General features: G+C 44.3%; 1 protein-coding gene across 1 annotated transcript in view; it reads right to left on the bottom strand.

The window, feature by feature from the left end:
- ALK (anaplastic lymphoma receptor tyrosine kinase) overlaps nt 1-26114 on the bottom strand; it is a 728920-nt gene that overhangs the window by 482818 nt on the left and 219988 nt on the right. The window contains exons 2-3 of the mRNA XM_018055482.1: nt 21166-21285; nt 1167-1331 (exon numbers count right to left, since the gene is read on the bottom strand). Of these exons, the coding sequence (XP_017910971.1) occupies nt 1167-1331; nt 21166-21285 (285 nt within the window). The remainder of the gene's footprint in view (nt 1-1166; nt 1332-21165; nt 21286-26114) is intronic.

Genomic DNA, 26114 nt, shown 5'->3' with positions numbered 1-26114 from the left:
ATCACTAAAGGGAATATAAGTTGGTGCCACAACTTTGGAAAATACATTGGATTCTGTATTGAAATGGAAGGTGAACCATGTGACTCAGAAACTCCACCCCAAGTTATATGCTCTAGGGAAACCCTTGGACGTGCACACATTCCAAGAGGCACGTAGTGGTGCTGTTGGTAATAGCATAAACTCAGAAACAACCCAAATATCTAATAACAGTGGAAGAGACAAACTGTGGTATTTTCATGTTATGGATCCAATACAAAATGAACCACAGCTATATGTATTAAAATGGGCAAATCACAAAACACTATTCCATTTATCCAACAGGTTGCAAATCTAATCAATATGTTGTTTGAGGCTATATACATAAGAGGTAAGGCCACAGAGAAAAGGAAATGCATGATTAAACACAAAGCATGGGGTAATGGTTATCTCTGGGGAAAAGGAGAGATTTTTTATCTAGGTGGGAGAAGAAAAGGTTGTAAAGGAACTGACCACATTCAAATTCTTAAACTTGGTGATGAGAATACAAGTACTGATTATATTGTAATCTTTAATCCACACATATATTTTATGTCTACTTTTTTGTACATGCTTGATTTTACAATAAAGTTTGAAAATCTACAGATTCCTAGGCTCTACTTCACATCTACTGAATCAGAACCTTAGGTTATAGCATTTAGACAGTATTTTTATAAGTTCTCCAGAAGATTTGGATGTACTTTTGGGTAAGAGCCACTCACACACACACACACACATTAAACATCAGTATCCAGGTGAAAGCAGCTTTAAATACAAATCAAAGTCAAGAAATGTCAAAAGTGTCATAAAAATAGAAAAGGTCATCCTGGGAGAGTGTGAATAAAAGAAAGAGGCCTCACAGTTCAGGGCTCCAGGCTGAGGGGGAAGCCTGGGAGCATTAGTTACTAGTTTTCAGTCCTCATGAGCTTCCTTGAGCCCTGTTCCAAAGGGTTGGATTGATCTTGAAATTGAACTTGTAGCCTCCTCTCCCTTGTATAGTCCAAGGCATGGAAAGGCACAGATATTAAAAACAGGTTTCAAAGGAAACAGGATAGAACAGGGATGGAAAATTCACAAATTTCAAACAGAAATAGACATCCCATCCACATCCTGGACCACTCAGGACACTTTGCAGTGTCCTCTATCCTTACCTCTGGGCATTTCCTTGGAATGCTCCGCCTCAGGCCCATCCAACAGGTCCATCTGAGAGGCCTCCTCAGAAGAAACATGGCGCCAGGACCAGCTCTGGTTCCCGAGGTTGTGCAGTGGAGGGGAATACTCCAGCTCACAGGGGAAGTCAAAGCTGCACTCCAGACCTGCAAGGAGCAGTTCACGGTCAGTGGGGCAAACTGTCTCCCAGATGTGACCTTCCAGCCCCACTCCTCCACTCCGGGAAGTTGGCCTCCATCTCATCCACAACCTTCACCCGATCCAGGTGTGAGGAGCTATAAATTTCACAGGCAGCTTAGCTCCATATGGATGAGAAGGAGACCAAGAGAGAAAAATAGTGTGCTTTGTATAACTCAGATTATGAGAGATGTCTTCAGAGAAGGCAAGTAGGAAAAAAGAGCTAAGAGGTTGAACCATGAAAAGATTTGCATCCTGTCAAGTTACTCGGTGACATGAAGAAGGCTTGAGGTCAACTGGTCAGAGCTGGGCTTTGCACCCAGAAAGGTGTGAATCTAAGTCAGGCAAGAAAATTAACCTCTCTGGCTTCAACCATCCTCTCTTGCACATTAGGGATGATCATTTCTACCTCTGGAGATTGTTGTAAGAACCAGCAGGATAACACAACATCTACACACACAACTGGTGCACAACTGATGCTCCCCAAAGATTCTTATCAGGTTCCTAAATAAGAAGAGAAGGCCAAAGGGAACTTAGGCTTCTCACAGCCCTGTTTGCCAACCATATCATCTATTCTTCAACCACCCTCCAGGGAGGAGCGCCAAGGCTAGGATAGCTAATCTGAGTTCTATTCTCTCTTGGGGAGGGAATAGGGAAGGTCACTGATTAGGGAGGGAGAGAAGAGGCAAGAAGAGGCCGTGCTCTGGGACTTTGTATCATCTTTTCTGGGCTTCTTTGCAAGGATCATCACTGGGTCCAATCCTTTCACATCTGCTGCCCTACTTTTAGGGTGTACTCACCTTCTATTTCCCTCGCCTTGCTCATCATTTTCTACCCAAAGTGGCTGAAGTGTCTGTACACCTAGAAGGCTCTCAATGCTTGCTCATGGATCAACGGAATATGTGCCAAAAAGCAAATTAGTCATCTACTCTTTACTTCATCATCTCCATCTTCTTTTAGCCCTGGAGATGTGAAGGAAGGGAAAATTTGATATAAAGACCATTGAATGGGACTTTGGAGAATTTTGTTGGTATCCAGGCTTCTCACATTTGGTTGGTATCTTCTTCTCACATGTAGAACTTGGTGCCCTCATTCATAAATAAGAGGTTTAGACTCAATGATTCTAGAAACAATTACCCAGAGAAACCTAGGTTCCAGCTCCAACTTTGCCACTGATTTGCTGGTTACCTTGAATAAGCCACTTTACTTTTCTGGGCCTTAAGTTCCTCAAATACAGAATGAGACCCACACTAGATGTCTTCTAAAGTTCCTTCTTGATTTGACTTTTTTAAGATTCCAAAGTCCCTAGTCTTAAAGCATTATATCTAATTTATTAAATCAATCTGTTTGGTGGTGCTAATGGGTAGTGTTTAGTCGCTAGGTTGTGTCTGACTCTTGAGACCGCATGGACTGTAGCCTGCCAGGCTCCTCTGTCCATGGCTTTCCCAGGCAAGAATACTGGAGTGGGTTTCCACTTCCTTCTCCAGGGGATCTTGCTGACCCAGAGATCGAACCTGCGTCTCCTGCATTGGCAGGGGGGTTCTTTACCACTGAGCCACCAGGCAAGCCACTAATGGGTACTAACTCCCAATTATCGCTGTGCATTGTAATAGCTGCTTCTGGAGCTACTGTTACCTTGATCTCCAAGACAAGTTCTCTGTTGGGAATTTCAGAAGGCAGAGGAGAAGTAGTGCCAAATCTAGTGCCGGTCACTGGAATGTCCTTTAGTAATGCCATAGAAGCTGGCCCTGCCCTGGATTGGGAGTAAAATAATTCCTATTGACACCAGCCAAACTAAGCTTAGGGGGGAAGGAAAAAATCCTTCAATTATCCTTCTATTAAGTATCTTTCTACTTCTCAACCAGCAGAGATTTATGCACCAGCTGCTCTCCAGAGCTGCCATCCTCCTGGTCCTAAGGTTAATACCACTCGCCCTTTCACGATTCAAACAATTCACCTTTATAATGTCAAGCTGAAACAGGCAGAGCTAGGCTTGTTTGAGTTGACATGCCACTTGCTGCCTACATATTTTATCAGCCTTGAAGACTTTCTACATGCTTCTGAGGGCTGAGCTACTGCTATGAGCTAGTGTCCATGAATTGTAGGCTGCCTTTATCTTCAAGACTTGCTTGCTAGGTCCCCAGTTTCAATAACAGAATGCAAAGAGAAGAAAAAACCCAACATTTTGTACTTTGTAGCACAAAATTATCCTTTCAATGAAATGTATCTTATAATGAAAAGTATAGCCATTAAGCCTGGCTCCTCTGTCGATGATCAAAAAGACCCAACCACATTAGCGGAAGATCAAGTCAGAAGGTGGCCACCTCCACCCCATATCAACAGCTATTGGCGCCTTTCCCAGAGCTTCAACTTCTGAAGCCCATCCTCCATCCTGACTTTTCTTCTCCAATTAAAGTCATCCTGCTTCCACACAGGACAGAAGGGCGGCATGCCAGCTCAGACACTGCCTAGCAAATGTGCTCTGTGCGCATGATACACAAACAGACAACAGAACGTGGAGTCCCAGCCTCAAGTATCATCAGTCCTTGAATCTTTGACCTCTGGAGAGACTGACAATCAGTTGTGTATGGATCAGATTCTGCCTAGTAAAACAGGCCAGGCAGATACTCCTATTATCAAATAGGTTCGTTTTGAAATTCATACTCTGAGGCAGCTTCTCTTTAGCTGTCAAAGATGTACTTTGTGCTTTAAATAGAAATGGAGCCAACATTATTGCTTATTTGGGGTGAAATTAGATTGGGCTTTTCTACATTCTGATTTAATTTCTTATAAAATTTCAACACAGGTTTCTTCTGACCTAGCTTTAGTGCCTTTTGAGCAATAATATCTGGGACTTGTCTTCCCTAAAAATGGCAGATTAAGGCTCATTTTCCTTAGGCCTTTTCTGAGTTTCTAGATCTAGGGTGTTTCTTGGATCTCTCTCTTTAGCCCTCCTTGACTCTGTCCCCAGGAGGTGGGTGCTATAGAGTCCCTCTTACAAATAGGACTCAGAAGAACTAAGGGCTTCAGTGAAGTGTTCAGCCTTAAGCAACCCAAAATGGCTGAAGAGACCCATGCCCAAGGGGAGGGGTAGAAACAAACATTCACCAACCCCAGCAGTCGGCCAGGGACTGTGCTAAAGAGATTTCTTATATCACTATATTTAATCTGCTGAACAAATTAACAAGTGAATTGTGTTTTCTCTTTAAAGCTGAGGAAACCGAGACTCAGAAAGTTTACTCTACTTGTACAAAGATGAAAGGACTGCCCTGAGGCAGAGCCAGAATGTGACCCAGGGCCGACTAATGCTGAAGAGCTCACACCTCCACAGCTTCAGAATTTTAATCCAGGGCCAACAGATCAAATTAAATAATATATGAGAAAGCTATGAAGTGCTATGTTTTGGTTATTATTAGATACTGTGTCTGTAACTTTGTCATATCCATAAAGGCTTCTATACTACCCTAAGGGGACAGATCTATATTTCATCTGTGTCAGGTCCAAGACTGCACTTTTCACATATCCGTTTGGAACCAGGAGAATCTAACCACTGAGAAAGAGCAATGAGAAAAAGACTTTCCAGAACCTGCTAATCACATAGTTGAAATCACTGCGACCAACAGAAAGTCACTTCCATCATGGAAGAAAGATAAAGTAATGGAATCTTCTGGAAATAACTGGCCTGCTGAGAGGAGTATCAAATGCTACCGAGGCAAAGGTCTTGGTAGAGCAGGGAGGGTGTCTCCAGGCTCAGTCCTGCACACAGCAGCTGAAGGGCCTCAGCATGTCCACTCCTTTTTCTGCACCTGGCTTTCTGCAGTTTGAAAATGATGGTGCGTATTCCCTCTCTGATGCTCTCCATTTCTGAAGTCGGTGATTCTACAGAGCTCACCGTGAGCCAACACAACCAGACTTTCAGACTGTTGGTCCCCTCGCTCTGTCTGCCTCTAAATGAGGGCCTGCTGTTATCTCTAGTGGGTTCCCCAGGAAAGGAGGTGCAATGTGCAGCACACTCCATAGGCACTCAGTTTGCATCAAGATTCTCAAAGAATTAAGGAGAGTTCAGGCAGATTTTACAGATGACTGCCAGGGTGAGCGTGTGTGTGTGTATTCACACGTTTTTATCTGTCTGTACCCATATTCTTAAATCTTCCAGGATATGAGTTATATTTCTAAAACTGAATTAACAGCTTCAAGAAATTGTTCTAGTATAAAACACAGCCATTCAGAAGAATTGTTCAGTAACCCATCAGAAAAGCCCTGTGGTGGCCCTTCCCAGAGAGATGCCCAGTTCCCTTGGAGGTGGTGAGCTGGCAGTGACCAAGCACTTTGAGACTGAATCTGGACTCTGGGAAGGTGTGTGACTACCACAGCAATCATGCTCAAGGCCAGAGCCTAGGAAGCCAGCCGTGGCTACTCTGGCAAAGGTGGGAATCTTGCCAGCCTGAGCCACAGGAAGGAGACTGCATGGAAGTTTCAGGCACTGTCCAAGCATAACAGGGCTAGCAGATGTACTTTGGACTCTAGAGTCTTCTCTTGGGTGTACTTAGAAAATCCCACAGTCTTCCTTTATATCCAGACTGACCTCAAGCTTCCCCAAATCCCTTAGATCAAGATCCTTTGTATCTCCTTCACCCTAACCCTATAAATGCAGAGACCTCCCACTAGTTTCCTAAGTTTCCTTTAGACAACCCAAATTAAGGGACCAACAGCCTCCTTTAGACTTTAAGACATGTCTTCTGAGGCTGGCTGGTTTCTAGAGGCCACAGGTGGCAGGTGCCAGCCTGGGCAGGTTCATAAGAGCCCATTGGATGATGTTGCCCAGCCTCAACCCAGCACAAGGAGTGAAAGCAAAACCACAGAGTGAAAAGCAGAGTCATAGGAAAAAGAGAGAAACAAGATGTTTATCAACCCCATGATACTTCACCCTTCTTCATTTGTCTCTTATTACAAGTGTCCCAGGAGTCAAGCTTGGACTTCTGTCCTCGACTCTGGCAGCAAGGAGTGTATGTTTATAGAAGAGCCCATCTCTCCCTGCGGGAGATGGAGAATAATTCCTCATAATGGATAGCATGTACTGAGAGTTTAACATGGTCAGACACAATGCCAGGCACCCTATATCATTATCTTATTGAATTCCTATGAACTAAACGGGATTCGTATCTCAGTTTGATAGAGGAAGACACTGGAGCTTAGAGAAATGAAGTCACATCTGAGGTTACTCACATAGGAAGTGACTGACTTGGTTTCCACTGACCTGCTTCCTCCACGGGACCCCACGGCCTTGACATCAGTAGCTCACTAACAGGAAATTATGAATTGAAAAGGCAGCAGAAAGATTTCTCCTCATTCAGAGCCACAGACACCAGTAACAGTCAAGACCTGCAGTGAGGCAAGACAGGAACTGGGACAGGCAGGGTCAAGATAGAGGCCAGACAGGAACCAAAGCACCTGAGCTGTCCTTGAAGAATGTCCTGCTCCCCCCTTCACAAAACCAGCCCTGGGATACCCTAGGCAAGGACCGAGCCAGTGTGTCCATCCCCAAGAGCCAAGTCTTACTCCCAGTGGGCATGACTCAGAAAGTCAAACCTACAGCGGCATTAAAGTCTGGGACTCCATGGTCATGTCTGTTTTTCCTGATATCCTTGGCGGTGTCCTTTGCGTTTCTTGGCCAGGCTAAGGGTCTCCATTAAGGGAACTGAGAGTGGGATGGGCAAGGTTTTTGGATTATCAGGGGCCCATGAGAGAGTTTATTCAGCTGTATACTCAGCCCTGGGATCTGCATTTGAAAACAGAATTAACAGGCTTGCTACTAGTTTAACATACGGCAACATAATGGTGATTTTTGCCTCGGGGTTATTTTCCTCCCTCTAGTCTTGATCCAGTGCTTAGCTGCGAGGATGCAGAGAGCCTGACATGGGTCCTGAAATCTCTCATTTCCTGAATGGTGGTCTCTATGGTCCCACCCAGCTCTGCAGTCTTTTCCTATGCATACTTGCCCATGGGTCTTATTAAGCAACTTAACACCTTCAGGACTGTTTCTCGGGGATAGAGCACAAGTCCTGAGATTTGACTCCAGTCCTGCTACTTGTCAGCTGTGCAGTGTGGGGCACTCTCTCCTCTCTGAGTCCTAGCCATCTCAGTGATAAGGCTAGCTTCCCAGGACTGGGAGCAGCACTCAATGAGAATGATGCATGTCTTTGGAATGGAGAAATCCCCAATGCACATTAGCTGGTTCAGAATTTACCCATGCCCTTTTGAACACAGCCTTCTGTTCACCATGAGAAACAGTATTTACATGGGGCAGGCAACCAATAGCACATGACCACTTCCTTAGTATTTTGTTGTACCACAGGAAGGTTGGTGTTTCTGCCTTAAGGTGATATTTGCAGTCAGCTGTTAGAACTTGAAGCAACATTTGAGGTTGTTTTTCCCATTGGACAGGTGAAAACATCAAGACCCAGGCCAGGGAAGATTTACCCAGGGTCATATGGCTGGTCAGAGAGTCCTTCACATACAGAGTGGAGGACATCTCTCCTGGCTGCGGAGGCCTTTCCGAATGGCCTCCTCTCCAGGCAGCACCAGGCCTGAGCCAGGTTGAAAATTAGTTACTGAATCACCAGCTCTCACCTCCTCAGGCTTGGCTTATTGGCACATTTAAGCTAAGGCTGTAATGATTCATGGGTGGCATTACAAATGCCAATGTATTCCTGACAAGCTTGATTTGTGTATTCAATAAAGAACCATATGAAGCACCATACACATGTGGCAATTTTCTTGTAGGTGACCTTTAGAGGTCATAAAACAGAGCTTCATATTTGAAACTTCAGTTCATTAGATAAAGCTCCAGGAACCAGCAGTCTTGAAATACTGTCAGGCCTTAAGAATTTAATCCAGCTCAACAGAACTCCCTTGGCTGCCACCAATCCTGAGGCACAAGGTGGGGTCTCCTTTTCTCAAGAGATTTCCCAGAACTTTCCAAATGTTGACCTCAAGATCATGAAAGACCCTGAGGACCATCTTAGAGGAAGACACTGAATCCAGAGCTATAGAGGAGCTTGCCAAAGGATGCACAGTGGGTGAGTTTAGAATTGTTCTAAATTCCAGTTCCTAGCCTGGTAACTTTTACTATTATCACTCAAAGCTGTGAGTGACAAACAAGTTAAATGACACCTTAAAATAATTTTTAAAATTCTAAAAAACCCATACTGCATTTTTCTGGAATAAGCTGGCAAAAGCATACATAGCTAGGTTTCAAATATTCCACAATGATCTAATGGCTAAAATAATCTCCAATAAGGCTTCCTGGCTTCTCTTCTGCCAACAAGCTGCTTTTTGGTGGTTGCTGGAAGCTCCTGCTGGACAGCAAGTCTGTGCGCAGGCCAGAAGCTATGTGAAAACAAAGGGAAGAAAAGAGAGTGGTCTAGGAGTGAAGTAGGAAGATCCTCTTCTGTCCTGTTTTACATGAAAACCTCAGAGGGGCAGCAGGGTATCTGGGGAGTAAACAGAGACATAAGCTCCAAACTGGGGTCTGACTGCTCAAGGTGAAAGCTTGACTCTGTCACTTACTAGCTGTTACCTCAGGGCAAATTATTTAATTTCTGTGTGGCTCGATTTTGTTTTCACTTTAAAGTGGGGATTAAAACAGGGGCCACCTCAGGGAATTATCAGGAAGATTAAATGCAATACACACATCAAGCACCTGGCATGGGGACTCACACACACAGTCTGATTCTTACTAAATGATGGCAAGCCTTGTTCTTGCTCTCCAGTTGGCTCCAGGCTCAGTCACCACAGAGCAGAAATAAAGGGGCGCATGTTCAGCAATGAAGGCAGAACTATGTAAAACCTTGTTGAAGCCTTGTTGAACCTCACTTTGACAGGCTGATCAAGCTTTCCTTTGGAAGTGAAGTCACGCTAAATCTTGACTAAGAAGAGCTAGGTTCAAGCCCTGGCTTGAGATATTACTTCAAGCAAGTCCTTTAACCTCTCTAGGCCTTAGTTTCCTCATCTGAAAAACGAGGTAGTGGAATAAAATGATCCTCAGATCTCATCCATCTCCATCCTCCTAAGACTAATTTCACCTTTGGGCATGGCTGAAACAAGCTTTCTAATCTGGCTCTAGTCAGCTGGTCAGCAGAATCCCAAGAGTCCTGACTTCCAGCTCAGGCTCCTTTCTCCTTTCTCCTCTGGGTTTTCTTCTTAAGGAGCACTTAGCCTACCAGTCATCTTCTATGTTAATCCACCAGCTACCATCAACATTCTGGTCACACTCTTTATGAGACCTGCCCCCTGCTTGCACTCCCCCACCACTATTCACTTGGAGGGACCCCAGAACTAAAATCATTCACTTCCTCCCCACCAGCATCCTCCCTATAACGTATCTGGGAACCAACCACCCAATTTAAGACATCTGCTTGGCTCACTTATAATCAAGATGCACCAAAAAAGGGCCAAGTCTCCTTCAATCAATCAATTATATAAACACAGCCTCAGAAGACAGTCTCAGAGGAGGGAGTGTGTGTGCATGCATGCCCACAAGGGTGGGAGATCAGCACAGAAAGCTCAGTTCTCATTTCCCTTATCTGTGGCCATAACAATATTACAGATTGAATAAATGGGACTTGGCTCTTCATTCCAGAACAGAAAATTAGAAATAACTTAAATTCTGAAGTTAATAGCCTCTTAATTTTACAGATAGGAAAACTAAGGCTCAGGAAGGTGAATTAACTTGGCCAAAGTGGCATAGCCCAGGTTCTAGAGGAGCAGAAAGCTAAGACTAAAGTCCAAATTGGGCTTCTAGGCCAGTTTTCTGCCTGCAATTTCCAGGAAGCGTTTATGCAGAACATGGTATCTCTAGCAGAATGAGGCCAGATCTAGAGAGCATGGTGAAAACATGTTCTTTGTACACTGCTCAGCATGGCATCCACCAAATGGGATCATTCCTGAAACTAGATGGTTGGAGGAGATCTCTGAGTAGTGTGGCAGCCCCAACAACCGGAGAAGGCTGAGGGTCCTGGGAAGTCCCGACCTCATGCAAGAAGGCCCTCCCCACTCACTCATCTGTATCTGCCGGTGAGGACCTCCTGAGTGTTGGAGGTGATCATGAGGTTCCTCTCTGGTGCCAATCTCAAAACACAGGCTTCCCTAACACAGACTCTGTGACCTTCAGAAACTCCTAATCTGGTGGCAGAGAAAGATTTACTCACACCTGACTTTCACCATAAGCAGACCTGCAGAAGCCATGGGAACTCAGAACGAGAGAGACCTGGCTGGAAGGATCACGGGCTCACGGAAGAGGCAACTTTGGGGCTGCAGTTTGAAGGGTCAAAGGATTTTGGCAGATGATAAAGATTTAGCTAGGAAGTTTAAGAATAGAGGAAGGAATGAGGTTATTCCAGGGAGGGTGAGGAATAGTTTGCTTATTTTCATGCAGTCATGTGAATTTTGAAGCTGGACTGCTCAGCATTAAATCCCAGCTCAGAGAGTATCATGGTTCAGGATAAAGTGCTCTCAGGTTCCAGAGAACAAAACTAGGGACTTAAGAGTTTTAAGGAAAAATATTCTAGCAAATAGAGTCATGCCACCAAAATGCTGGCTATTGGCCTCTCACTGGAGCAGCTCTCATTTCTCTTCAGAGAGCATTAGGGAAGCACCTATGCTCCTACACGTGGAATTCTGTCTCCACAGCTAATCCTGACAGTGATGCTCTCAATTAGGAATCATGACCATTCCCACTCTTCAGATGACAAAGAGAATCAAGGAGAGTGGTTGTCACTGACGGTAAAATCACTCTTAAGAATCAGAGCTGAGACTGAAATTCACATCTCGATCCCAACTGAGCTTCTTTCCCATCATTCAAACAGAGGCTGGAAGATGTCTTGCTTCCATGTCACAGAGGAGATTCTCATTGGCAACTAGGAGGTGAATGAAATATCTATAGCTTCCAAACCTAATCCTACAGTCCCCACATCCCAGAATCTTGTTTTTCAGCTCTCCAGGGGACTTCCCTAGTGGTTCAGTGACTCAGACTCCACACTCCCAATTCAGGGAGCCTGGGTTCAGTCCCTGGGCAGGGAACTAGCTCCCACATGCCACAACTAAGAGTTTGCAGCTGCAGTTAAAAGACCCTTCATGGTGCAACGAAGATCAGAGATCCCACTTGCTGCAACTAAGAGCTGGCACACCCAAATACATAATAAAACAAATATTTTAAAAATTATTTTAAAAAGAAGCTCTCCAGGTGATGGTGAAGCAACTAGACTGAGCTTGTATGTGAGCTTACCCACATCAGGATGGTACTGACCCTACACTGATGTAAGCTTTAGGGCAGCAAGAACCGCCAGGCTGACAGAGACCCACAGAATTAAAGTGATAATATGAGTAAAGCAATATTTGGGAGTAACATGTGAGGAAATACTTTGTGGCTCAAGTACTGAGAAAATATGAACCACCACCCAGGGGGCAGGAGCAGGGGACAGTTGTAGGGTCTGACAAGCAGGTGGCCTGGGTCTGAATCTCAGCTGTGTTACTAGCCCTAGACAGATCAATGACCTCTCTGCGCCTAATTTACCCGCTGTAAGATGAGGCTATTTGATGAGACTGCTGTGGGCCCCGAAAGCTCACCATTTCTGTGAATTTCTCACAGACCAAATTATTCTAGTCATCTATTCAAATGGGCTGGTTAAAGTCTTGTTAATCTGAAGTCTGTTCTGTCATGGAGTTCTGCCCCTGAGGTAGCTCTTCCCATAAAATTTCACTTTAAGAGGATTTCCTCTCATTTTTCTCACTGTTGATCAGTCATTTTCCTGCATATGTTTTGGACACATGTCTTTATAGACTGGTTAGAAATGCTCTGTATACAATATCTCAGATGTCCCAAAGCTGTCAAAACAAAAATTCCTCAGCTCACTCATGTCTGCTGAATGTGCTTTTTTAGATTGAGATTTTTTTTTTTTTTTTTAAAAAGCCTGCTCAAAGTAGTTAAAGACACAGATTTTATTTCTAAATGAAAATATGTCCAGCCTAGGAACTATTCTCGCCTTACACATGTCTTTCCTGATTAATATGACATTAGGAGTAACAGGGCTTAAGGGAACATCCATACCTTTTACTAAAATAGAGATCCCCAGGAGCAGAAAAGACTGGGAATTGAGGGACTTGAGTATATTCCTAGTCGACCTCTGGACCATTCAGCATATGTTGAAGTTTCATCCAGTGTATGTTTAAGAATGCAACTAAGTACAAAACACTCGGGATGCAAAGGAAATAAGATGTGGATTACTAACCTCTAAGAACTTCCAGTTTAGGAATCAGGATGATTCAGGGCCATACATAACTAAGATATGAAGAGAGTGTGACACAGACATGCAAAGTGCTGCAGAAAGACATAATATTAACTTTCTTGCTGAGAAGATGGGAACAGTGAGGTCTACAACTTTGCAGGTTGTCCTGATTTGGGGTTAATTTGGTCACTAGCTGTGGGGTATGAATGCTCACTACATGGTTTTCAAAAAGAAGCTCTACTAAATCTAATAGGCAGACAGTATCTTTGCTAAAGCGGAAAGTCTTATTTCCCAAGTAAACCTTCCTACGGGTCTGACAGTTCATCAGACCCAGGGGTACAGATACAAAACAATCATACAACAAGTGTTTAAGCAGCACCATTCAGACAGATATTTAGAAACACCTTAGACCTGTGACCTATGATAAAAGTGAACTAGGCTAACTGATGAACCTATCTGCAGGGCAGCAGTGGAGACGCACACACAGAGAACAGGCCTGTGGACACAGTGGGGGAAGGAGAGGGTGGGGCCAGTCAAGAGAGCAGCACTGAAGCATGCTGCTGCTGCTGCTAAGTCGCTTCAGTCGTGTCCGACTCTGTGCGACCCCGCAGATGCACAGGCAGCCCACCAGGCTCCCCCGTGCCTGGGATTCTCCAGGCAAGAACACTGGAGTGGGTCGCCATTTCCTTCTCCAATGCATGAAAGTGAGAAGTGAAAATGAGGTCGCTCAGTCGTGTCTGACTCTTCACGACCCCATGGACTGTAGCCTACCAGGCTCTTCCGTCCATGGGATTTTCCAGGCAAGAGTATTGGAGTGGGGTGTCATAGCCTTCTCCACATTGAAGCATACATATTACCATTACCATATGTAAACAGATAGCCAGTGGGAATTTGCTGTGTGACACAGAGAGCTCAACCTGGTGCTCTGTGACAACCTAGAGGGGCGGTATGGGGAGGTGAGAGGGAGGTTCAGGAGTGAGGGGACATATGTATACCTATGACTGATTCATGCCGATGTATGGAAAGAAGTCAATACAGTATTGTAAAGCAATTATCCTTCAATTAAAAATAAATTAATTAAAAAGTAAATAAATAAATTTTAAAAGTAGGCTTGAGTCTCTATGAGGGGCAGGAACAAAGAGCTTGGCAAACTGTAGATACTCACTGTATGAATGAATGTATAATAGATAGATAGATGAAAAGTGACATTTAACATCACTACCTTGGGTTGAATAAATCAGACCCATCCATGACTGCTTTATCAGGTGACCTAGTTTACACTTGGACCATAAAAAGGATGAAATACAAACTAGGAAAGTAATTTGGTTCATAAGAACTATCAGGAAAGCCCCAGGTTTTGTGGAGAGGGTATCATGTGATGGGATTCTTGGAGAATTTGGGATGCTCAGGAAATAACCATTCCCTGTACAAGTCAGATTCTTTTCAGATTTCAAGAGGGGGATGATGCAACCCTAGTATTATCAAACATTTTCATTAACTTTCTCCATAAAAAAAAAAAATTACAGGGAGAAAGAGACATCAGGGTAGCCTGGGTACTCAGAAAAAGGCCTGAGGTAGAAGCAGGGACTGAGCTGGGCTTTGCAAGCTAGAGCAGTGGGATCTAGGGAGACAGGTTCAAGGAAAAGAAAACAAATTAACCAGGGACAAAATGGAATGAGAAAGCAGGAAACATGGGGAAAGGAGGGGGTTGTAAAAGAGAAAGGATATTTACCAGAATGGCAGTTCTCTAGGCAGCTTTGACATTGCTGGTGACTCCCGCATGTAAAATTCTTATCCCTTTGGTTTCTCTGGCTGTTCCACCTTCTGGTTGCCTCCTGTCTTTTCAGTTTCTCCATCTGTGACTGTTTGTCATGCTCCTCTTCAATCACAGCGTCCGTCATAGTCTGTGCTAACCATTGTCTATCACACCTCTCTCCTCAAAGCCAAGACAGATTTACAATTCTCTACTGACCATCTTTACCTGGGTGTCCTGAAAGCACTTCAAATGTAACTGGTTCAATATAGTCTCTCCATTGTCTCCTCTCTCTCTAGATGTCATAGTCACCAACTCTCCTTGTCAAATATTTCTCCTCCTCTGTACTCTGATGGTGGGATCTTCATCTACTCAATTACTCAAGTTGGATCTCCTACAAGGGCAACCTAGTCATTCTCACCTTACGGCTGGAATCTCTCCCAGGTTCCCCTCCTGCCCTTCCTTTTCCAGCCTATGCTTCACACATAGGATCATAACTGAACACTTAGTATACCCAGAACTAACTGTTTCTCCAGGCTCCTCTCTCCCAGACCGTCTTTACCCTGAATCACTGGGCTTGACCTGCTTCTCATCACCCCTCTGCACATTCATTCCCTCTGCCTGCAAAGCCCTTCCCAGAGATCTCAGTGGCACCAGGGTCCAGGGCCCAGCTCAGCAGTCCCTGTCTCCTGAACGTCTACCCTCCGAAGTCCTTCACAGAACTGGCTCTCCCTCCCTGTGTTTCAGGGAGATTTGGACATGCCTCTGTTACTGCACCTGTCTTACAGCATGCAGGTCTGCCTCATCCTCAAGACTTCTTGTGCTATTGGCATTTAGCATGGCTATGCCTAGAGCAGAACCAGGCATACAGTTAGTGCTCAAAGAGTGTTTACATCCATTATCCCATTCTCTGCGTGTCACAGACACACTAAGGGGGAAATGATGCAGGCAGATAGGTAGGGGTGCAGAAACAGCTCTCAGGAGGATGATGCTCAAGATCAGAGAAAGCTTTGGGGAGCCACCTTCCCAGGCGTGAGAGCTGAGACTGTGTTAACAGGAGCACGAATGCATGACCAGGAGACCACACAACACTGAGTGATGCTCTCCACATTGCTTATCCGTCAGTCTGTCCCTGTTCCTCACCCATCTCACGCTTTCCCTTTTGTTAATTTCTCTCCTGCTCTCTCTGTGACAGTCATTTTAAATGGATCTCTTTTGATTTGCCTTTCTTGCTTTTGTGTCAGTTGGTCAGTTATTCTTTTATTATCATTTTTTATTTCCTTTTAATCTGATTTGATTCCTTTCCATTTCAGTCTGCCATTAACATAGAGGTAATTCGTTGGTATTTATTGAGTGGATCTATGTGTCTTTATTTTAAAGGCAAGGGATATGATCAAGTAGAGCATTTTAAACAAATCTCTCCTCAAAACATCTAAGCCAACTACTTTCCACTTGACTTCCACAGACTGAGCTCACTGGTTCCCAGCAGGCCACTGGTCCTCATGGTGACAAACGTTGCCTGCTCTTGGTCTTGAATGATTGCTGGTACTGCTGTTCCCCACAGGACTCAGTCTTTCTGGTGACTACATCCAGAGCCTTGGCTTATCACGTAATAGAGAAACATACAGAGGCACGGACAAGGGACGAACTTGGCTTCCTGGCTCAGTGGACCGGGAAGAGAACAGGAAAAGGCCTGGCCTATCAGGGCAGAGGAACTGGTAAGAAAGCGTTCAGCTGTGACAAGGGCCCACTAGGACTCCCTTGTGGAGCTGCTTTTCACTGGAAGCGCCAGGCTCTTGAGGGCAGTATGTCAGACCATGGCCAGCCACATCACATGTGTAATTTCAGAAACGTGATCAGACTGACTTCCTGCCGGAGCTACGAAGTATATCCCACGGGGGGCTGGAGGGCTTTTTGTTTACCATTCTTTATTCTGTGGGAGGTTGATTTTTTTTTTTTTTTGAGAGAGAGAGAGATTTAAGTTATCCAGTCTTTTCAAAGAAATTGATACATTAACAAGACTGGTGATGGTGGTAGCAGCAGCAAGGGAAGTAATTAAAAAGTCTAATCTTTCTTTGTTTCCAAAAACACCAGTACCTAAATTGGATGGGTCCCAATGGGCTTGAAAGTAGACAAAGTTTTAACAGAACTTTTATTTAAAGTCCAACAATGACTTTGTTGTGCTCTGATGTTGAGATGTTGGGAGGAACCTTTCTTTTCCATGATTCGGTTTTCTGGACACTGGAGGACTCGAGGGATGAAGCACTACATTATTTTACCAGGACGGTTATGACAAAATAGTACAAAATGGCTGGTTTCAAATAGCAGAGAATTATTCTCTCACAGTTTTGGAGGCTAGAAGTCTGAAATCAAGGCACCAACAGGGCCATGCTCTGAAGGCTCTAGGAGAGAATCTGTCCAATGACTTCCCTTAGTTCTGGTGGTTGCTGGCAATCCTTGGCATTCCTCGCTTGAAAATGCATCATTCTAATCTCTGCCTCCATTATTACATGATGTTCAGCCTCTGTGTCTGTGTCTGTATCTTTGCTTTCTCTTCTTACAAAGACATCAGTTATATTGGATTAGGACCCACTCTAATCCAGTGCGGACTCAACTGCACCTACAAAGACCCTATTTTAAACTAAGGTTATACTCACAGACAGTGGGGGTAAAGACTTCAATATACCTTGCTGGTATACTGAACCAGAGTCTATAGTGGGGGAGGCAAGACTGCCCATGCTCCTGGGTTGGGGGCGGTTACATTCACATCTAGGAAGAGGTGAATTACCCTAGCTTCCCTGGAATAGTCTCAATTTGGGGACATCGAGTCTTGGTCCTAGAGCTGCCCAGATCTTGGATATCTGATTGGTCATTTAGTCCAAACTGAGTGGTCAGGCTGTCCAGGAAATGAGAGCCCTTTCTATAGAATGAGGACTTTACCTTTGAATTAACTTTTTGATGTGGTAGAACGAGCACCCAACTTGCAGTCAGAAAATCTGACTTCAGTCTTTTCTAATGCTCACCAGCTCAGTAACTTGGTAACATGGTTAACAAATATCTTGAGCCCTCAGTTTACATTTCTACAGAGTGGGATATAAAATAATTTTCACCCACCACAATTTTTTAACACACTTAAGTGAGAAAGGGGGCTGTGGAAAAGTTTGGCAAAGTATCAAACTTCTTTTCCCAATAAATGAAAATTCTTTTTCTCATTCTCATCTGGGCAGAAACTTTGGTTACTTTGCTCTAAAACATGATCTGATTCTTCCTAAACCCAGAATGGCAAACATGAATTAAAGCTGGGGGAGGTGGGGAATACGATCTGCTTTTGTGGCTCTAGAACTCAAGGTGATCAAAACCCTGTAATCTCTTACTACCTGGAGCTTCCAAATGAAACAGATTTTTATCTGGGTAGGGAGTTGGAGCCCAGTCCTTTAACCAAGCCTATAAATAAGTCCTAAGGCATCAGAGCTGGATGATAAAAGGAAAAAAAAAAATTGTTTCTTTATACACCGCCCCCCCCCCCCACCCTTCTTCAAAGCCTTGAGGGAAGAATGTGCAGTTCTGTTTGTTGATGATGAAATTAGCAGGCTCCCATCATTCAAGACAAGATGAGAAAGAGCTGGAATCTGATACAAAATGCCATTGAAAAGAATATATTTTACACAACATAAAAGGCCCCAACGTAAATTAGAAGAAATATGGGGAGACTTCAAAAAGGTAGGTCAAACTTTTTCCTCAAGCAGATAATTACAGGCTGGGGTGAGTAAATCTTATTAGCCTCTATCCACCTCGTCTCTTCTCATAAAACACCAGTGGAGAAGAAAGCCATACTCAATTCAGTCCTGGACAGCTTGCCTGAGAGGGCTGGCCGCCACTGTCTATCATGATGCCTGTGGTTGTACTGCTGAAGCCTACCACTGCCGCCCTCTCCTACCTCCCCACCAGCCGTTCCCTCCCACCTTCACCCCAGAATGCAGGTGAGGACAGCCAGCTAGCACCAAGCTCCATCACTCAGGGCCCACACTGACTTGCCGAGTCTTAGTTACTTCTTACTATCTGAAGAACTATCCCTTTGGGCAGCAATTTTCCAGTCAAATTTCTCTACCCAAGTTTGAGGTCTTAAAATTAATGAAGTTGTTAACATTTCTTAAAATGTCTTTCATAGCAGTTGAAAGTTGTGAATTTATGACCAGTGAGCCTGCTGGCCTCTTTGGTTCATAGACACAAGCTGAGCCCTGCAAACACCCTTAAGGCGACAGGAGTCTCAGCCTTCAGTTCTCTCTGCTGTGTGTCTCGGGACTAGTCTTCAACCTCCATGCCCCAGAGGTGCTCTTTGCGGCAGTGGGTTGAACTGCCTGCTGCTGCTGCTAAGTCGCTTCAGTCGTGTCCGACTCTGTGCGACCCCAGAGATGGCAGCCCACAAGGCTCCCCCGTCCCTGGGATTCTCCAGGCAAGAACACTGGAGTGGGTTGCCATTTCCTTCTCCAATGCATGGAAGTGAAAAGTGAAAGTGAAGTTGCTCAGTTGTGTCTGACTCTTAGCGACCCCATGGACTGCGGCCTACCAGGCTTCCTCCATCCATGGGATTTTCCAGGCAAGAGTACTGGAGTGGGGTGCCATTGCCTTCTCCGGGTTGAACTGCCTACAGAACTGTTTCTCTGGCCAGCGAACTCAAAGAGAGGAAGAGTAAGTTTCGCTCGTGTTTGCTTTTGTATCACCTCTAACACGTGGCACGGGACCAAGCTCACACAGGTGGTCGTGGAGACAGCTAAGTTCTATGGTCTCAGCTGAATTAAATACAGGAAGAAGATGAAAAGGCTCTGAAGTTACCACCACACTCAGTCAAGGAGCCACCAACCAAGAATCATCTCTTCTCACCCTGTGAATTGATAGCAAAGATGGTGCTGACTTCGGTACCTTGTTGAGCATTTGGGCAATGTCTGACCGATGGTTTTGGTTCTCTCCTCTGCCAAGAAGGGAAATTCTGAGGATTCCAGGCTCAAGGAACATCTGAAAGGAATCTTGGGAATCGCCCTTATCTATTCTTTTCCCCTCTGGAGCATGCCACCTCACCCTCATTCTATGTTTGAGAAAGGGGAGGCCCAGGAAGAGGAAGTAGGTATATTAGAGTCAAACAGTGGAGCGCTAGCAGTTTAAATAAGCTCCAGTGGTTTTCTTCTTTTAACCTGAAACCTCTTTTTGGATGTTTCAGAGAGAATAAATGCAATGCTCTGTGTCATGCAAGAGGCAGACCTGACTTCTTTGGACATTACGTTTTACAAAAGTTGTGGAAATACTGAGTGACTTTGAGAGCAAATACAAAAAAAAAAAAACATTATCCAAAGACTGCTTCTATCACAAATCTGGGTTTATGAAGCAATAACAGTACAAAGGACCAGATTTCAATTATTCATAAACACCTTTTCTTATCCTAAGATAACACTCAGTGTCTGGCCTAAATAAAATCAAGAAGTAATTTTTATCTGGAATCTCCCGAAAACTAATGACCTTCCCCTCCTACCAGGGGCGGCTTAGGAGTAGCAGAGAACATCCTAGAAGAGTACCATTCTAAACTGCCCTAGGGGTTTTGATGCATTTCTTTTTTAAGTTTGAACTGAAAGTTACAGTTAATCTGAACCCAGACTTACTGCTTTACAAATGGAAACACTAGCACATGGAAAATCTCTGTTAGGTGCACTTTAAAAAGCTCAAGCCCAGGGGCAGAAACCGAGCGGCAAGAATAGGCAAATATGCCCAGAAGGGAATCTAGAACTCAGTGTTGTACTAGGTTCATAAATATTTAATTGAATCAGGCCTGATGAGTTAATTCCATCCCGGAAGGCCTCTGCATTCATTTATCGGGGACTAGCCTCTATGAGTTTCTTCTCTGTGATAGGTTAAAGTGAGAAGCAAACAGAGCTTTGTGCCTGCCCTCACAGAGTCCACCCTAGAGGAGTTCCAGAGAAGAAAAAACGTCCAAGTAGAAATGCATTAGTTCTCCTCCAAACCTTCCCTTTCCTCTGCAGAGGCCCAGCTTCTGCGAACTAGCAGGACAAGGACAGAGGATGAGGAATGCTATACCATGTAATTCTGCCCTCAGCCTAACAGAGTGAGTAGGTAGCTCCCTAGAAGAAAAAGTGAAGGGAAGACTTCTGCTTCTGTAGTTAGAGAATCCACTTTGTATGATCTTATGCTCAGTTTCTGCATCTGTAAAAATGAAATGGGACCTGGCCTCCTTACCTCCAAAGTTGTTGCAGAATCAAATGAACTGAAATAATATCTAGGAACATGTCTGGGTACTTTTAAGGAAGTACCTAAATGTCAGGGTATCACTTGAGGGGCCCCAGAAGATCCGTGACCCTCATAATAATCCTCTCTCAAGAGATCACTATAGAGACACTCATGGATTAGAACCATGTATCTAGAAAGCCACAGTCAAAACGCAAACATTACATTTTGATGTAATGTAAGTCAAAGCATTACATCTCATGGTGGGTAAGGGGCAGTCAGGAATACCACACACACATAAAGGTAGCTGGGATAAGATGTGGCAGCCACAAAGCCTTTGGCTTCCTTCGGATACAGAAGACGGCTGACAGTCTGGAGAGGCCAGGCCTGGGGGTAATGGTCTAATGGAGGTGGCTGTCAATGGAAGACTAAGGGCACAGAAAGACCAGCCATACATCACTAATTGCAACTCACAGCTTCTTTAATTATGAGATGGTGACTATACATTACAAATAACTAACAAAATATACTTACCGTATCGGCTGCGATGAGACAGGAAAGGGAAGGAATCTTTCATTATCCAGGTCAGATTCCATGCAAAAGAATCGGGAGGAAGAGAAGGCAGGTTTGTTGGTGACTCCAAGGAGCTCTGACCTGAACATAAAAAAGACAAAGAGAATACTGATCTTTGTGCTTGGGATGTGTCTTTTAGCTGTCACTCATATGGCTTATAAGAGAAAATTCAGAGGAGGCTTTCATGACATCAGTTGGAAAATGAGGGGGAAAAAGACTGAGCCACTAGTAGATGGAATTGACCTCAGGACCTCAATCCACATTTTCTACCAAGGGCAGTAAGATCTAAGAAGTCTGAATCTTGTGACTAGGCCATGCCAAAGATGTATAGTAGAAGAACTAGAAGCCAGGATACTTCCTGGTTTGGTCTAATAGTTCTATCCAAGGTCTGTTCTGCCTATGAGAATTTGAGCAACTTTACAGAGAATTTTAATTCATTGCATTCAAATAATGCCTCCACTCTACTTTATGTTCAGACTTGTAACTTCATCTAATGTTGTTTGCTTGGGTTATTGACTTATCAATAAGAATGTTGAAACCGCACTCACAAGTTATGAGTTTTGACAATTATGCTCTTTTCGGGGGGAAAATGCTAGGTGATGAGTTTTCCTATAGCTGAGAGTCCAGGGGAGCCACAAAGGATTAATGTTTCTGATTTGCATGAGAGAAAGAAGGATTGAGAGAAAAAGAGTAAAAGCACCATTATTCCTTTGCTTAAAAGTACCTCAAGTGGGTTTCATGTGGTGGAAAGTAATTATAATATATCTACAAATCAAACGAACATAGGCTGCATGCTCTTATGCAGTTCTTCCCAGAAATCCCCAACCCATTGCTATTTGCTAATGTCTTAAGGCAGGTAAAACTTTTTCTATTAAAGCACCACTTTGACCGGTTTGAGCCTATCTGTTTAGGAGATAGGCTGAGTGTGGGCAGGAGGCAAAGAAGGCAACTAGAATTTCTTCTGCAGCTTCCATGGATGAGGCACCATGCTGGGCTCTTAACTCACATAATTTCACAATGACTCCCTGAGATAACCATTACCATTTCAGTTTTACATATGCAACAACTGAGGCTTAGAAGGCAAATGATGGAATCAGGAACTGAAGCCAGGTTTGCCTGACCTCAAGAAGCCATGCTCTACCATGAGTGGGCTGGCTTGCTACTCAAACAGAAAGTGTTAAACCACCTGGAGTGATTTCACAAAGAGGAAGTAGGGGAAGAAAAGAAAAAAGAAAAGGAAGCAACAGTAGCAGCAGCCTGTTTGTTTTGCAGATTCTTCCACATCATTTCCAGCATGTACTCCTCCAGGCCCTATTATGCCTTCAGTCCCCTTACAGTATCAGTCCCTCTGCATATGCTTTAAGGAAATCATTGCTCTGAGTGGTCCCAGCAGCCTTTTGTTTCCAGGCTGCTCCACTGTTTTATCTACAGGCGCTGCCCTTTCGTGAAGCCCACTTGTCCCTGTAACTAGAACAGAATGGGCATTCTATACTCTCCTTCCAAAGAAACATTCTTCTTTCTGCCTTCCAAAGACTGGAGTTGGAAGTGCTGGCCTGAGTACCTAGAAAAGACTTTTTGAATTTTCTCTCACACGTGATCTAAACAGAAACGAGTTGAATTGGTTGGTGCCTAGATACATCTTTTGTAGCATTTCTCCAAAATGGCTCAGAGGAATGCACTGGAAGGAGTCAGATGTTATACTAGAAAGTTTGAGAGAGCAGCCACCTCATTTCACCCTCATATCAACTCTGTTTTTTAGATGGGCAATGGGGCTGAGAGAATTGAGGTCCAAGATCACCCAGGTCTACTTAAGAGCAGGCTTGAGGTTATTAGACTTTTAAAGTATAACGCTAACTGAGCACACATGGACTAGGCATTGTGGTAAGTGCTTAAAATGTGTGATTGCACTTGATTCCTACAACAACCTTGTGAATCAACACTATTATTGGGCCTTATTTTGAGAACAGGGAAACAAAGGCTGAGAGAGGTTAGAGGCCCTGATTGTGGCCATGTGACCCGCAGGCAGGAGACCACAGAGTCAACAGATCAGGCTGGCCTGATGCTATAGCCCTCGCTCCTCATACCGTCCTGCAGGGGCTCCCACAAACTACTCCATGGTGATCAGTTCTCTATAGGGCCCTTCAGCGTCCCCACTGGTCAATGGCCAAGATCAGAGATAAGAGTCTGCTCCAGACTGGGTCAACAGGATGAGGGTTATGAGAAGGCTTTGACAATCAACTCCTTGCAAAGAACCCCATGTGAATAAAAATTGGCACCTCTATGTCTGAGTCATGAGCAGAGCTCAAATTTTAAATAATTCTGAAGCAACAGGAAGATCAAGTCTAGGTGATATTTCCCAGTTTCAGAATTATGTCATTTTTCTTAGCCATACAGTTTGGGAATGGTATTAACTTCTTCCTGGATGTAAAGCACCAAGCGGATGGGGCTAGACATCAGGAGGCACTTATGAATCTGTGCGTGGGCATGGATGGCAGATTAAGTTAATATGGATAAGTTAATATGGATAAGGCTCAGGTTATATACTCAGGGATAAAAAATATCTGAAATAATTCAAAAGGAGGGCTCTGAGAGCTGAGTCATGGCCTAGCAAGGAGCCATGGACCTCACTGTGGGTCACTCCTAAAGATGTAAACTTAAACCATTTTACATCCAAAAGTGAAAGTGTGAGTCGCTCAGTCATGCCCTACTCTTTGTGACCCCATAGATTATAGTCCGCCAGGCTCCTCTGTCTGGAATTCTCCAGACCAGCAGACTGGAATGGGTAGCCATTCCCTTCTCCAGGGGATCTTCTCGACCCAGGGATCAAGCCTGGGTCTCCCACATTGTGGGCAGATTCTGAGCCACCAAAAATGCCAATAAATAGCTGAGCACTTTCAAAGTTGAATACTGGAGAGAAAGCATGCATTTTTAGCCCACCCTTACAGGAATTCTCAGAATTTCTGCTAGTCGGCCAGGGTCACACATGGTCCCCAGAGGGAAGTGGATAATGATTTGCTGCATGAGACTGGAGGAGCTAATGGAGGTCATCCAAAACGATGGGTCTCCTCACCTGAAAGCATAAAGACTAAGAAAAAGCACAGTCTACAAGAATGAAGTTGTTTGTCAAAATCAGAAGCACTGACACAGAAGTGGATTCTAGTTAATGTTAATAGAATATGCATAAACGTAGACTAGAAAGAAGAAAGCACTGCATTTAAGTGCAGGGAAGAAGCTCTCTGCTCCCTTTACACTTCATTTCCACCTCCTACCCAGCTTCAGCCCTGGTGGGAATGGGGGTTTCCAGCATAGAGAAAAGCTATGCATAAGAAGTAATCCATTTAAGCAAGAAAGAAGCTTAGGTTTTTGGTGCTTTCCTCTGGAAATGTGAGGATCCAGAGTGAATCTCACTAGCACAGACTTATGGGGTGAAGGTATGAACTGAGACCCTCTGGTTCAAATGGAGTGTATCTTGGACCCTGAGGGAGAGGGGTAGAAAGAAAGGAGAGGAGAAAGTAGGAGCAAGGGCTTCCAGGAGTCCAGGTGATAGCCAAAACCACCTGAGGAGAAAAGTAGTGTACTCTGGACTGAGGACATTTTTGATTGGCTACAGATAAGACTGTTTTAGGTTTTGGAGGGGATTAGGGGGATCTACTTTCCAGGTACCACAGGTTATCCAGGCACAGTGAAACGCCTAACTTCTTAACTCGACTCTTTTCCGACCATGTGTCACCCTTCTTGCATCCTCAACTTAGATTCCAGGATTCATCACAATAATAATTCCACTACAATAATTCCCTTGCAAACAAGTGCAACTCCTGTCCTTTCGTCCTTCACAGTTGTCCTGAGCATCTGAATGTGGTAGTAGGAGAGGAGGAGAGGAGTATACCAGATGCTTAAAAGTTTCACTTTAAAATTATGACCACAAACCTGAAGAGGACCCTCATGACTGCCCAGGAATTCTTCTGAATTCCCTGATGGGCTCAATTCACCCTCGCTCTTCTAGTCTCACTAATTCCAAGGTTTTCTTACCCCTCAAGCCTCCAATCCCTGACCCCCATTCCTCCACTTTCTCAGCTAGTGAACTTTTTATTTTATTGAAAAAAGAGAAGCAAATCTACCAACTCAGAGGTATCAGTAACTTTATGTACTGCCTTCTCTCCTGCTAAAACAGGCTGACCACACTCTAAGCAGTGGCAGCCTCTCCACTTAGTTGCTAATCTCATCACGTCCCAAGAAATCCACTGGTGCAGTAGTTTGCCCTTTCTTCTGTATCAACAGTTTCCCCCCCCTCTTCCAAGTCAATCTCATCTGCAGCAAGTGTATATACATCTTTTAAAAAAAAAGAAAAAAACTTCCCTGACCCGCACACTCTTCTTCAGCCATCCTCCTATTTCCTGCTCTCCTTCACAGCTAAGCGTCTTAAAAAGATCTGTCTGTGCTTCTGTCTCTACTTTTCCTCTCTCATTCCTCTTCAGTTAAATTAAATGAGGATTGTCTGCACTTGGCTGGGTCAAGGTCACCAAAGACCCCAGGTCACAGTGAATGAGTCTTGGTTCTTCTCTTGCTGGACCACTCAGCAGCACTGGATCACGCTGATCTTCACTGCTTCTGAGATTCTTCACGACTCAGTGACACGCAGCCCTTGGCTGCCATAGCCCTTGTCTCCTACCTCAGTGGCAGGTCTTCTCTACTCCTCTTTGCCAGATCTTCCCCATTTTCCAGACTGTACAAAAGGAACATTCTCCATTTCCTAGCAGTAACTGCCCAGGAGATTTCAAGGCTGAATATTCAATTTCATCACAGTAGTTTTAACCAGCTGACAATAAACTCTGACCATGAATTTCAAGTGAGCCCAGGACACCAGACCCTTAAACTTCACTAAAATCTCTTGACCCACGAACAAGGGATTT

This window comes from Capra hircus, chromosome 11 (genome assembly GCF_001704415.2).
Source record: "Capra hircus breed San Clemente chromosome 11, ASM170441v1, whole genome shotgun sequence".
Classification (NCBI taxonomy): Eukaryota; Metazoa; Chordata; class Mammalia; order Artiodactyla; family Bovidae; genus Capra; species Capra hircus.
The sequence above is the reverse complement of the archived record's forward strand: the minus strand, read 5'-3'. Positions and strand labels throughout refer to the sequence as shown.